At 38.2% G+C, this 14733-nt stretch overlaps 1 protein-coding gene across 2 annotated transcripts in view; it reads left to right on the top strand.

The window, feature by feature from the left end:
* Window positions 1–14733, top strand: part of SPATA6 (spermatogenesis associated 6) — a 47285-nt gene that overhangs the window by 20444 nt on the left and 12108 nt on the right. For both annotated transcript variants that reach the window (XM_042808000.1, XM_042808002.1), the window contains exons 9-11: window positions 822–862; window positions 2617–2792; window positions 11957–12056. In XM_042808000.1, coding sequence (XP_042663934.1) covers window positions 822–862; window positions 2617–2792; window positions 11957–12056 — 317 coding nt within the window. The remainder of the gene's footprint in view (window positions 1–821; window positions 863–2616; window positions 2793–11956; window positions 12057–14733) is intronic.

The following is a 14733-nucleotide window of genomic DNA, read 5'->3' as shown; positions in this document are numbered from 1 at the left end:
CCTCATTATTAATATCCAGAGGATTCACAGGTCACCTGTCTGTTTTGAAGCTTAACTGTAACTTCTGAAAAAAAACAGATTCCTAGTATTAGAAATCTTAATACTGATGGTACAGTTTAGACTTTTTTTGCTTTCGTGCAGGGAGCTGATAGAGGGGTGTCTTTACATTGCAGTACAGAACAAAGGTACCTCTTTGGGCTTGGGTCAGTGTGAGGGTTGTTCAGTACAGACTGATATAACCCCATGAAGAAGGCAAACATAGTTTAATGTCAGTCCCTCAGGGCTGAGGTGCATATTGGCGTTGGTGAAACAGCCTAACCCAGTATGTAGCTAATAGTTTCCCCATGTGTGTTTCCACGGGCTTCACACTCATGTTTGTGGGTCAGTGGTGAGGGAAGGAATGAAGAGATGATAGGGGGAGGGAGAGGTAGTCATAGGAAACCTTGTTCAGAGAAGATTAGTAAGGTAATGTACATGAGAATTTTGGGGAATGGTAGAGCTTGATTTTATATTGATTTAGGCAATTAATAGCTTAACAAAATGTGCCACTTCTGGCTATGAAGGAGATGGTGCGTAAGCTGATTCATTATTATAAACATTATATTCCATTAAATATTAAGTCATTGATTTCAGCTAAAGAAGGTGATTTCATGAAAATATTCTGAGCACACTGTTCAGAATTTTATAATGTATAATAATAAATTGCTTTCGTACTGTTTGGGACAAGCGGTAAGTTGTTTTTGTAAAAGATTTCATAAAATTTAAGACATTCAGAATTTCTTTTGAATTTCTTCTGGGATGCACTTTTTTTCTTTCTCCAGATCCTTCTCTTCTTGGCAGCTACAGACCCAAGAAAGCTGAAGTGAGTACTCTGAAGTGCTATTGTTTAAACATTGTTTTTTGGGAAGCTCTGAGTGAGAAGGATTGTCCTGCCATAAGTATTTTTGCAACTTTATCTAGTGTAGTATCAAAAGCAAGGAAAGGGCATTTTAAATCTGATCTAACCCAGTTTAGAGCTGCTGACAGATTATTTACAAATAGAAAAGTGAAACTTAACACTCTATAAGATATTCATGCCTAGAGGTACAGAACTCGCTTCTCCTTGGCATTAAGGCTTGTGACAAGGCTGTAGAAGTGCCTTTAAAGGCAGTTTGTGTTTGCCTTCCTAGTCATTCTGAGCACATACTCCACTCTGAAATCATACGCAAAGGTAGCACTGGTACAGCTGGCAAGCCACTGTTCTGTTATTTCACATCCTTTCTTTTTTATCTGCTTTCTGTATTAAATGGACCTGAAGAGTAATGTCGGGGTTCTTTTGGGTTTTGCTATTTTACATTTTTTTCATCCCCATTTAGTTGTTTTTGCCTCTGTTCCTGACATACTATAGAATTTGTGGGTTTAGGCATTTAATTATGTATGCCTCTTAGATTTTCTAATGGCTGGGAAAACTTATGATAACAGGGAGGAGGAAAGAAGGGGAATTAATAGGATAAACCTTGATATATGTTAAATGCACTTTTGTCAGATTCTAAACTTTTATTACCAAGGATTGCAGTTTTACATTCCATGTGAGTCCAGTATATTGTGCCACTTCTGGATTGTTCCATGGCTGTAAATGAGAAACGGTAAAGAAAACAGAATCTCTACTAAATATGCTAAATATGTCTTTTTTGTTTGTTTGTTTGTTGTTTGCTTTTTGTTTTGTTTTAGTTTTTTTTTTTTTTTTTTGTAATGATGACTATTTTAAAGTCATATTGTGTCCCCTATCCCTCTGCTCCCCACCCCCCCCATGGGAAAGTAGATTTTGGGAGTAAGCACTGGAGAATACAGATAGCTGAGCTACATGTTAATTTGTGTTCTTGTTGCAGCAATCACTTGTGATTCTCACAAAATCAAGGCTGAAGAGAATGTATCTTTTTCTTGCCAGAAATATAGTATAGCCTTGTTTAAGAGGAGCTGTTTCCCAAAGCTGAGGAAAAACCCATGCAGCCTCGAAAGAGCTAATTAATAACCTGATTATTGTTGGTCTCATTTTGTTCTGGGCTTTGTTTTTTTTTAACTCAGCTTTGGGAAGCAGCTCCTGTAAAAGTCCCCATGCCAGGTAAAAGGGGACATTTTTGTACTATGTTTCAGGCTAAGAGGAACTATGGAAGGAATAACTAGTTCAGTGAAGAGTGAGTAGATGTGTAGATGGCCTGAGTTTTCCTTTGAGAAACAGGAAATCATGAGGGGGGAAAAAAAAAAAAGTCTAAGAACAAGGGGTCCCACACTGAGGAGAAGTCTAAGGTTTGTATTTAGATTCTGAGGCATCATTCCAACTCCGTATATTCCTGTGCAGGGTAAGCCTTTAAACTGTGTAGTCAGAAAAGGTGATAAAAGGGATGTTACAGCAGACTTTGTTATAAGATGGTGTGTTAGATTCCAAGAGTCATCTGACACCTGGTGATTTAGTTTAGATCAGGGCTGTTTCTGTGAAATGAGGGTCCTTGTTTTTTTCCCAGAAGGCAGATATTCCTGTATGTATGCGTAACCTTTAACATTTTGGTTTCAAAAATAAAACCGTCAAAACTGTACATCTTGATATTCATAATCAAGGTTTGGTGGGTTTTTTTACAGGCAAAATCTACTCATGGAAAATACTTTCACAGTTCTGATGTTTGCAATGAGGATGTGATCTCAGATCCACCCAACAGACCGTCCCATTCTGCTGGTTCATCAGAGCATTCAGCACCTCCAGCATTTCAGAAGCATTCTCTCAGTTCCGTGTTAAATCGATCTTCTCTAAAGGAAAGGTAGCGGCTTGGTTTTGTTTGTGAAATTCTGGATTTATTAATATAAGCAGATAATAAGAGTACTTACATGACTATAGTTTGCATGTTTGGAGGTGCTCAGGCTGAAGAGACTGAAAAATCTTTTCCCAACCACTATGTTGTCATTTGACTTTTCGTCAGGTGCTGCGATTGCCATCACCTCTCTGCTTAATGCATACAATCCTAATAATATGGCAATGAAAAGGTTCTGTTGCTAACCTTCTCTGAAACGATGAAGGCCCAGATTTTAGGCTGCCAATTACCATCTAAAATAGAGAATACTTAAATAATCACTGTTTTAGAGGCGATTAGAATCTCAGGAAGGTAAATATAGATACACATCAAGTTGGCTTCACTGGGGAGATACTTGGAAATCTTTTTCCTTCTGATTAGTGTTTGCAAGCACCTACCTGTGGCTGTGCTGTAGTCAGATGTGTGACTAGCATGCCTAACATGCTTGGGCTAGCTTTAATCTAATTCATGTATTATTTTCCAATCTCTGTGCTTTACTGACATCCTAAGATTTTGGTTTGTTTGAGTTGAAGCGTGGGCCTCTGCAGCAATTGTGTGTATAATAATTACTTTATATAAATTAGTTTTCTTAGTAGTCTTCACTAACTCCAATGGAATTGGGGTGGAGACAGTTTCTAATATCCCTTAGTTCAGTGGATTTCAATCTCTGGGTTAATATTTTGGGCAAACCTCACAGCTTCAGTGTCTCATGAGGGTGGAATGGAAGAAACGTCAAAAGCAACAGATTTTTTTCATGCTTAAGTCCTCCAGTCCTTCAAGGAGAGTATTCCTTACGTCCTGGTGAGTAGAACGTGTACTTAGTGATCAATGCTTCTACTGTACATTCAGTTTAGCAAGTTATTAGATGGCTTTCTGGGAACAGAAAAACTGTGTACAAAGCTAGGCGTGAGTAAGCAAATAAATAAAATAATTGTGAGAAGCTGAGGATCAAGGAGATGTCCTGTCCTAAATGCTGAAGTTTTTACTGAGGCTCTACTTGGAGATGTACTTTGGTTGCTTGTTCACACTTGTGCCAGGCTGTTTCATCCTTGTTACCATTGGTACCTCAGTCAGTGCTTTCAGGGTGCATTTTTATAGCCCTACACACAGCCTAATGCTTTTTTTCAAACAAGAAAAGTTGTCTCAGTTTTTGTCTTTAAAAAGAAAAGTAACAGATGGAAGGTGAGGATTGAATTTTTAATACTCATAAAGATCAAGTAGGTGTTTTAACATCTTCCTCTGCTTGAAAACTTACTTGTTCTGTGTAATAGTGTTTCTTGAGAAATGTTATACAGAGATTAGGATGTATCTGGGGTTTGGAGGAGGTTTCACTGTCATCTTGTCTATTCTCTTGTGACAGAGTTTGTGTGTTAGTTACCCATGTCTGGGGAAGAGATACTCTAATGGTGATTTTTTTACTCTTTTTTTCAGCTAGACTCCTTTTAGGGGGGGGTGGGGGTGTGTGTAAATTTTAAAATGCATTATATTTAAAGCTGACAGGTTCCCTTATATTGATAGCAGGAAAGTCTTTTAAGTTGTGAGCATGCATAGTAATTTAGTTGTCTGCCAGTTAATCTTGAACTTGTCTGAATGTTCTTGGTTTTTTCTCTTTATGAGCCCCTTTCCAGAAGAGATTTGTGATCTTGTGAAATTATGTTTTTTCTTCTTATTAGAACAAATGTTCTCGGCTCTTTAGAGTTGTAACATCTCTTTATGTTAAGGATGTAAACATTTACTTTTGTCATCAGAAAAAACTCAAAATGAGAAGGTAAAGGGCATAGTCTAAAACATTTGATCTCTGTTTCATGCTGCTGAGATAGCAATGGTTTTAGCTGACTCTATACTGAGCATCATACTTGGAATGACAAACATGGATCAGAGGTCAGTGTTTGGAAATGCATGCAAACGTTGCTGTTCAGATCATAGAAATACAGAGAAAATCAGTACTACTGAAAATACATCAGTGCTAGTGTATTTGCAAGAATATAGAGTCTTATCTCACCGTATTTGGTGTTTATTTCCTCAATTTTATTTTGAATTACAAAGACAAAGAGCTTAGAATATCCAGACTATTTTTTTTTAATGCTAGTCAACCCATAGCCAATGTGAAACTTGACTCCCCACCTCGACCTTTAGTTCCTTTTTTTCCCTTTTTTAAAAAAGTACTGTGAAGTGAAAGTCTGCTTTCTTGGAAGTACTTCCCAGAGCCCTGCTGAGTGGATGTTAAGCCACTGCAATACTTTTCAGTGATACAGAAATTGGGGTCTTGCAAAAGGTCCTCTGACCCCCTTTGTATCCTTTCTAGCAGTTTCCAGTCCCTTTCTGTGAGCCTGCTAGAGAGACCATAAATCAACCCTCTCCCCATTTCCACTGGGTTTGAGCCAGCAGCAAAACTGTAAATATATTTACTGCTGAACAAAGCAGCAGTGTTTTGAATAATTATTTTTCATACTTTACTTTTACATTTTTCATTATTTAGGTCACCTAAGGAAAGCATTAGCTGGTGTTGCAAACTGACAGCAGAGTGATGTGACTATCCAACTCCACTTCCTTCCCATTTTGATTCTAGCTCCTGTGCAGAGCAATGGTACATACACACTCTAATTCCTGCCCATGATGTGTGGCCAGCAGTGTGACAGTGCGGTTGTCTTGCCCCCACTGTCTGTTTGGTTGTGCACAGATAAGTATCCTGTATGCTTTGTGAAAGAGCATTAGCACTAAATTCTCTCAGGGCTGCTTCAGGAAATCAAAATTCAAGTCCAGTCCTTGCTTTCATGGTGTATATACATCCCCATGCACTCCTAGAAGATGGTGTTTTTCTTGGGGACTTATAAGCTAAGCCTTCCTTGCAGCACTGAAACCTGCAGCAAAGTACCTTTTGTAAAGAAAAGGAAAAATAGTGAGATGGATTCTGTAAGGTAATGACAGAAGTCCTCTGAATGGAGCTATGTGCTGGCACAAGAGAAATCCTTTTCTCAAGAGACTACAGCAATCAGGAGTATTTGACCATTTCTGTTATGTTGAGAGGCAAAGTTACTTCTCATGCATTCAGGATCAAAGGATTCTTTTTCCTACTCTGGAAATGGCAGGCTTTTGCTTCCAGAATGAAGTGCAGCTCAATGCCTTTTTTTTTTTTTTTATGTTCTCCTGGTTATATGGCTGATATGTGATCTTACCTACTATAAAATTTAACAAAAACCTAAGTTCTGTTTGAAATAAGACAGAGGTTAACAGTCTGGATCAGATGCCCTTCCGTGATATTCCTCTATTGTTTTATTACCGTCTTTCTATATTACATTTTTCCAAGTGCTAAGGAAATACCAGCCTGAAGTTAGATAGTACAAATGAAGATACAATGATATATACTGATAGTTAGATGTTAATGAAATACTAGATACTACATCAAGTCCTTGAAAATTCAGTTATCAGAAGCTTTGCCTTCAGTGATCTTAAAATGGGTCACCCCAGGATCCTGAGTACTAGTTTTGTTGCATAACAAAATCCAGACGCAAGTAGTTCACTTCATATTTTAGAGAGTGGTGTACATCCTAAGACAGATTTACTTCTGTGAGAGTATATGTTAAAAGTTCTGAGAACTTTCTAGTATAAGGTAGAACACTGAAAAATTTAGCAGACCTTTTAGGAAAAAAAGCTTGCTCTAGGGAGAGGCAGCAACTAGGTTTCCTGTCCATTTCTAGCCATTTAAAAGTCATTATTTCTGATTTTTTTTTAATTTAGTTTGGTAGTAAGGTCACTGTTTAATCTATTGTGTTTATCAGTCTCACCTCTTGGGGTAGTTTACTTATTTTGCATTCTTTAACTTAACTTCTGGAATCAGTACTTGAAGGTCTGTTATTTCATACTGTATTCTGCAAAACTGAACTGTACCTAAGCCTTGTTTCATATTTTTGACCAACATCTGTACTATTTTTCATCTTCATTCGTTGATTTTGTTGCAGCAGTAAGTAAATTTGAAATTGATTGCTGTCAAATCTGTTTTGTGTATAAATTAATAAATTCAGATAAGATAGAAGGTAAGTGGAGAAGCTTCCAAAGAGAATAAGGAGGTGCAGCCCATTTATGACATACTGATGATTTAGTACCAGAATGACTTCAACCTTTTGGGGGCAACTGCTCAGCTAGAGTATTGGCCTTCCTTGAAACCTCAGAAGCTGTCTGCCACTTAAGCTTTACTTTTTACATGGGGATGATGTATCTTGCCACAGTTTTAATGGATAGATATGAAATTTAGGAGGCAAAAGAAAGCATTTCCTAATTTAAAAACTCAGCACTGAATGTATCTCTAGTGCTTTAAGGCCTAACTGTAAACAGGGCTTTTGAAAGTAAGAGGAACTATATAGAACACATGAGGAATTTTGACTTTTTTTTAATTTCTTACTGAAGAGAGAGAGCAAATGGGTACACAGCTAAGCTGTCAGCAGCTGCTTCCAAATATTTAGGCTTCTGTGTTTTGATTTAAGGCCTTGTTTTTGTGTAATTGTTTCTGCTTCATAGTAGTATCCTGGCACTGTGAAAGCAGCCTACTTCCTCTACTTCAAATATTGTGAGAACGTAAGGATTTTTATGTTGATATATTTTCATTACAATTGAGGAACTGGTGTGTACCAATATCGTCTCTAAAACACTTTTGCGCTGCATCTACGCTGAGGGTCATAGCCATCAGTCATTTTAAGGAAAAGCAAAAGAAAATTGTATTCTTTACTAAGTAGACCAGTAAAACTCTGAAGCGTACCCCAGCCTTTCTATTGTGTCTCCATACAGACCAGTATACACGGAGAACCAAGTTCATCGTACTGAATTACCACTTCATGTCCTCTTAAATGAGAATGAAGCAACTTCTCCACTTACTGTGAATGCTGCATAAATGCCTACTTGGATATAAAATCTGTGAGGTTTTTTTCTATTTTAGAATTAAATCTATTGGGTTTTCCTGAGAATCTTGTTCTTTGTATAAGTTCTTGCAGATTGTGGGTTTTTTTCAGGATATACTTAGCTTTAAGAGTTTTTTCTCCCTCTTTCCCCCAGTTACAGTAGTGTTCTCTCCAATTGTCAATCTGGTACTACAGTGCTTCATTGATTTCTGTCCTCTGATAGTTTGTCCTTGTATGTGGTTTTGCTCAGCATGAAGTCTGTGTCTTTGAAGCTGATGAATTCTTCATGGAGGCCACATGCACCGAGTTGTTCACAGGGCTAGGAGGTGTGACAGTGGGGGAAGGGGTCATGATAGGCATTGCAAATATTCTGCAGTAGACCTTTGCATTAATTCTACTGATATGAAATATATCAGTATCTCCTGTTGAAATGTGATATTAACATTTTTGCTATGTGCAAGTGGCTGATTGGATTGTCTGACATTTGAAAATTCCTATTTATTACAGCTCTCAAGTTTGCAAGCTGATGTTTGACTAGAGTACATGGGTGGATGTATCCTGTTTGTATTTCTAATGGAGTATTTCATTCTAATGGATAAAATTATACATTAAAATAACTTTAATCTTTAGCACAAGATCTAGACTGTCTGCTTAGCTTCTTTTTTTTTTTTTTTTTTTTTTTCATCAGGGTAGATGTTGTCTGTATGACCTTAAAAAAAATCCTTATCTCATAAAAGAAAATAAATGCCTTTAGTCACATTACAAGGGAAAATGGTTCTGTTTCCTTGATCGGACTCGACACAACATCTCTGAAATTAATCTTGAGAAGTTCTCTGATTGATCTGGCTTTTTCTAGGTCACTGAGCTATATTTCCAAAGTGTTTATACAATCTATTGGAATCAATAAACAATTTAAACTGATGTAACTGCAGAATGTTTGCAAGTCTCAGGGAAAATTGAAAGTATGACAAAGAATACAGCTGTGGAAGTTTATTTCGTTTATCAGGACAAACAGTCATTGAAATGAAATGACTTTCCTTTCAACATTGCAATATAGTAGTGACACCTTAATCACATAAATAAGTAGCTAGTCATTTTAAAAACTCATTATTGGTGATTTTGGGCAAATGGAATCCCTTTATTTATACTCTAAGAAGCTGTGCTATAAAGCCTGGTTTATAAAATATTTCCAATAGGAGAGTTAGAATACCATAAAAAGGTTTCACTTCAGATTATGGTTGTTACATTTCAGGCATGATTTATTTTAGTTTGAGTTCTGGTTGGTGTAAATATTAACATTATGACTTTAAATGTGGATTAGACTCTATAGTTATTACTAAAATTAGACAATACTAGAAAATCTAATTAAAAAGAAGCTGATACTGGTTTTAATCACACTTAAGGTTTTGGGGGGTTTTTTGTTGTTTTTGTTTTTGTTTTTTTTTTTTATGGTTAAATTAAGTTTGGGGTATGTGTGAGTGGCTAACGTTTCTTATACCACAGCGCACACTAGTGGATTGATCAAGAAAATCATGTGAAGAAAGAAATTTAATAGTTCTTGAATTAAGTACTTAAATCTTCTTCTTGCAGACATAGCCAGTTATTTTCTAAATGAATGCAATAGCAACCTGGGTTTTCTTTTTTCCAAAAGTAAATACATTTATCTCCAAGGATATTTGTAAATTTAAGATTAATAACAATGATCTGAAATCTTACATATGAATTTCATAAAATTTATTTCCCAAAGGCAATCTATTCCAACTCTCTTCTCAGTGCCAGCAACCTGGATGTTAGAAGAACAGCAACTGCTGTATAAATAAAATAAAATGCCATGACTTCATGGGTCTATCTTTTATTTGTTGAATGGGAAATGACTCACTCTTACTGCATCTAGGATGCAGATTTTTAAACATGCATTTCAGAGGTTCTTTAACATTAGCAAATGTTTGTAAATGCTAATGGGAAGTCATAAGATGATTGTACCACTCCAGCCCCTTTACATCTCTTCTTTAAAAAAAAAAAAAAAAAAAGTTTTTTTTCAAAGCGCCACTAGTGATAGAGCACATGCATTGTAATGCAGTACATCAAACTGGGTTTGACTGTGTTGGGGAAATGAATGTTCCTGCCTGCTTAAGGGACTTAAACTTCTGTTTCCTTAAAGGCAATGCTTTCTTCCCCTAACAAAATTCTTGCTTTCTTTTGGAAAAAGTTCTGTGAAATCTTTTAGTGCAACAGATCGTTAGATTCTGCTATGCAAAAGAATTGGACAATATGGATTTGCCATACATGCTGCTGTGTTTGAAATTAATTATAAATGTTTAGGATGATAATATGAATGTTATAGCCAGCTTTGTGAAAATTCTTGCCTGTAATGATCCAAAGATAAACAATGTTAAATGTCACTAGAAATATGGAAAATACATCCCTCTATAGATTAGGTGATTTATCCTTTCAATATTGTGTCATTTCTTGGGAAGCTTTCTTGAAGAAAAATAGAAGCATTCAGAAATAGATGATGTGATTTAAGGAAGCTCATAAATAGGCTGAAGATATGTGGGCTGTTTAGAATGGAGATGTATTTTGGAAAGGTAAGCAATAATAAGTGAGTCCAAATAAGTTGATTAGATACAAGAAAATAGGAGAAAGTTACTCAAAAGCAGAGAACTGATCACTTTCTACTTAGATCTCTGTCTTTCTCTGGAAATAGAAGGAATGATCCCAAGGACTGCAAAAAGCTCCTTGCCCTGCCTGTAACCTTCAGGGCAACCTGGCACTTCCCATTTTCAGGATCCTGCTTCCATTGATCTTAATGTTGCCAAGTTACTTGTTTTAGACTGAAGCTTTCTGTGTGTATTTAGTTCGTTCTTTTTGGAAGGAGCTGTACAGTTATTTAGCTGTATTGACATTTCTGAGAGTTTGATGAAGGTAAACTAAGCCAGGCACGGTCAGATCAGGGATTTCAGAGTGATAGACTGGATAATACAGCCAATGTGATACATCGGAGAGAAGAGAGCAGAAGGACTTTCAGTCCCAGTCCCACAAACCCATCCAGAGCACACTGTAGAATCTAACAGTTCAGAGTCATGATGTTTCTCCACTGCATCAAATTTGGGAAGCCAACTACCAAAGCATGTCGCTGTTGCTTATGCTCCTTAATCCACTCAGAGTATGGCAGCCCAGTACTGCCATTGGCTGTTGTTCCGTTAGCTCAAATTGCAGTGCTATACCAGCTCACAGCTTGCCTGGTGACCCATATTGATATTAGCATGATACCACATCATGAGGTTTTCTTTTCCTGGTGCAAAGTCAGGCTCTCAGAGGTTAGGAAACATTGAAAGGAAAATGCTCAATCTTGATTTGGTGCTATGTTTCTATCCACTGTGATAAGATTGTGCAAGTAAACATTTCATAACTTTTCCCCAATAATTTTTCCTTATGTTGATCTCCTCTCCTTTTTTTTTTTTTTTTTTTTTTAATAATATATTTTTGAGTGTACTGACACGTGGTTGGTGTGTAAATGATCCTATTCTTAAAATCTTAGTTGCTTCCTGTAACAGTCTGTGATTAACTATTGATATGAAATTTCTGCCAGCTTCTGAACTTACTGAAAAGGATGAGGGTTTGTTTTTTTTCAGTAAAGTGGAAAAAATGTGCTGCAAAATATAGAAGGGTAAAATCCAAAAGTAGCTGTTTTATGTCACTCATACCAAGCAAGCTATCTCGTTTTTAAGGCAAAAAAGCAACTTAAAATGCAGTTCCATCTTGCAAAATAAAGATTGTGAATTTGCATGTTTTTAACTTCATGGGCTTTCCAACTTGTACTCATTGGGGTTATCTTCCTGTTAATTTATTCCAGTGAAAAGAATTTCATGTGTATAATACTTCTTTTAAAAAGAGGAAAATGAAACTTGATCACTGGGAATAGAATAACGGTATAGCTTATCTGTAGGGACAATACAAACATTATGGAAATATTACTCAAGTTACAAAATCATCAACATTTTCTATGCTTTGCATCTTCTGTTGGTATTGTGGATGCATACCTCTAATGCACTGCTTTGAGATATTTCTTTACTTGTACCCTAGAAAAGGAATCAAATCTAAACTTTTTGTATGTTCCAAATAAAAGGAAATAATGCGTGCCTAGTAATTAAAAAAAAAAATAAATCTGATTCAAAAGCATGTTTGAGCTTTTCAACTAGTAAATATTCCTTCTGCTTGTTTTTCCTCTTCCTCTTACAGATTTAGCTCTGGTTGGCCTTCACCAGCAAATGGAGATGAGATCCATAAAAGAGTGAAAAATATTTTAAGGACACACAGTGCCAGACAGCGCCTAATTTTTGTAAGTTTCACTACAAACTAAATCCTTTATTTTCTCCAAGACGGCTGAGGAAGAGAACTGTGCCTACAGTCTTGGATTTATTATAATGTTGTCCTTTGAGGCATCTTTGTTTGTAGGAATATGGATTTAGTATATAAGTTGAACTGTTTCACACTGATTTCAGTCACTTTCTTATGTTCAGCCTTTATGGACAGTTGGTATAGTTAACCCTCTCACAGGTTATTGAGGAGAGTTACATTTTATTCTTTTTCATATCTGGTTCTCCCCTTCCGATTTCAGCAAAGAATATGTTACAGATCTGTAGAACATCAAGGCTTAACAGGTTGGGTAGCTACACATCAGCAAATGCTTGTGTCCAGCTGTTTGTAGAGCTAATATTATTCTTCAGATGTCTGCTTTTTTTTCCTTATTTATCTGGCTTTCAATGAACAGAGCTCTTTATCTAATGAGATTATGCCTAGGATCAGACTATTTTGTCCTCGAGTCTGATGGAATTTTGAAGTATGGTTTTAGACAGATAAAGATTTTTGCTACTGCAGTTTTGAGAAACCTGGCTGTGGCACAGGATCTCCCTGACCATAGCATTATACAAAGTGGAGGGCAGTGATGAGTGTCGTTCCTCGGGGTCGGTGTTGGGACCAGAGCTGTTTAACATCTTTGTTGGCCACACGAACAGTGGGACTGAGCGCACCCTCAGCAGGATTGCCAACACCACCGAGCTGTGTGGTGCGGTGACACGCTGGAGGGCAGGGATGCCGTCCAGGGGGACCTGGGCAGGCTGGAGAGGTGGGCCTGTGTGAACCTCATGAAGTTCAACAAGGCCAAGTGCAAGGTCCTGCCCACGGATTGGGGCAATCCCACGCACAAACACAGGCTGGACAATGGGTGGGCTGAGAGCAGCCCTGCGGAGAAGGGCTTGGGGGATTAGTGGATGGAAAACTGCCTGTGAGCCAGCAACGTGCGCTCGCAGCCCAGAAAGCCAACCGTGCCCTGGGCTGCCTCAAAAGCAGTGTGGGCAGCATGGCGAGGGAGGGAATTCTCCCCCTCTGCTCTCGTGAGACCCCCCCGCAGTGCTGTGTCCAGCTCGGGGGCCCTCAGCATCAGAAGGACACAGACCTGCTTGAGAGGGTCCAGAGGACCACAAAGATGATCAGGGAGCTGGAGCACCTCCCTTAGGAGGCCAGGCTGAGAGTTGGGGTTGTTCAGCCTGGAGAAGAGAAGGCTCTGGAGAGACCTTACAATGGCCTTCCAGTGCTTAAAGGGGGTACAGGAAAGGTGGGGAGGGACTCTATCAGGGAGTATAGTGACAGGACAAGGGGTAACAGTTTTAAACTGAAAGAGGTTAGATTTAAATTAGCTGTAAGGAAGAAATTATTTCCTGTGTGGGTGATGAGGCACTGACCCAGGGTGCCCAGAGCAGCTGTGACTGCCCCCTCCCTGGAAGGGTTCAAGGCCAGGTTGGACGGGGCTGGGAGCACCCTGGGCTGGTGGAGGTTGGAACTAGTTGATCTTTAAGGTGCCTTCCAACCCAAACCATTCTGTGATTCTATGATTCTGTGATTCTGTGAAACTGAATAACAAGGTGGTTCATCTGCAGAAAACTTATTACCATCTTCAAGTGTGAGGTGAGGTAAGAGAAATGTAAGATAAAAGGAGGTGGGTAAGATTAGGAGCCTTGATGAAATTACTGTTTTTGTCTGACAGTGTAACATAGTTAGAAGAGTCATGAGTCTCTCAGAGAGGAGAAAGACATCTTTTTTGCTTCAGTTCCTCCTAGAAAAAGGAGTGTTAACAGAAATATGCTTTTGAATGTTGCTGCAATTTTAAGTTACTACTGTCCCCAGCTGTCCACCCTTCCCCTCTGACGTAGCCAAACAGGCTGAAACCATGACATTACTGTATCATTGGGAAGTGTGATAAAGAGTGTGGGAGCCTTGGCCCCCCACCTCACGCTGAAACGCAGAAACGGCAGGCGTAGCTCTAGGACACTGGCGTGTGAGCGGTGCTGGCTGGCGTACGGTGACTACTGGCCACAGGAAACCCATGGCAGAGGCTGGGGTGGTAGTGAAGGGTATTGTCTCAATCCACTGCTGCAAGATGTACTGAAGAACATCTTTCTTAGCTCTGAAAACTCCATTTATTTGTTTATTTCCCCAAATTTATCCATTCTAGGCAGCTCCTTGTGTTGCCTATGTGTTCACTCAATCTGATTATTTTCTCATTTCTGTTCAACCTTCATTTTTTGCTTAGTTGTGCTTCTTGTTTTAAACTCTGAAAAACCACTTCTCATGCATGCTAAGACCATTTGATCTAGTTCATGCTGTACTGTCCTGAGTTTATATACAAACATCATGATCTTGTCAGCTGCTGCCTCTCAAAGAGAAGATACCCATCACACTTTTTTGTGCTTCGGCCACTCCAAAATAGGTACAAATCATGTCAAATGCTTCTCTAATGTTTCAATGAACTTAAGATAACAAATTGGATTTCATGACGGTCCATCACCTACATGTAATGAAAGTTTGCACAGCCTGAACTATCTCCAGTGGTCCTTGACTACTTTCCTTGAACAGTAGACCATGACTTCATGATAAAAGATTTACTAGTTTGTTAGGAGAGCTAGATGGCTGGTTACATGGTCTCTTCATACAGCCATAAAGACTATTAAATATAATAA

Source organism: Tyto alba, unplaced genomic scaffold (genome assembly GCF_018691265.1).
Source record: "Tyto alba isolate M040663 unplaced genomic scaffold, T.alba_DEE_v4.0 Super-Scaffold_1000006, whole genome shotgun sequence".
NCBI classification, from domain to species: Eukaryota; Metazoa; Chordata; class Aves; order Strigiformes; family Tytonidae; genus Tyto; species Tyto alba.
The sequence above is the reverse complement of the archived record's forward strand: the minus strand, read 5'-3'. Positions and strand labels throughout refer to the sequence as shown.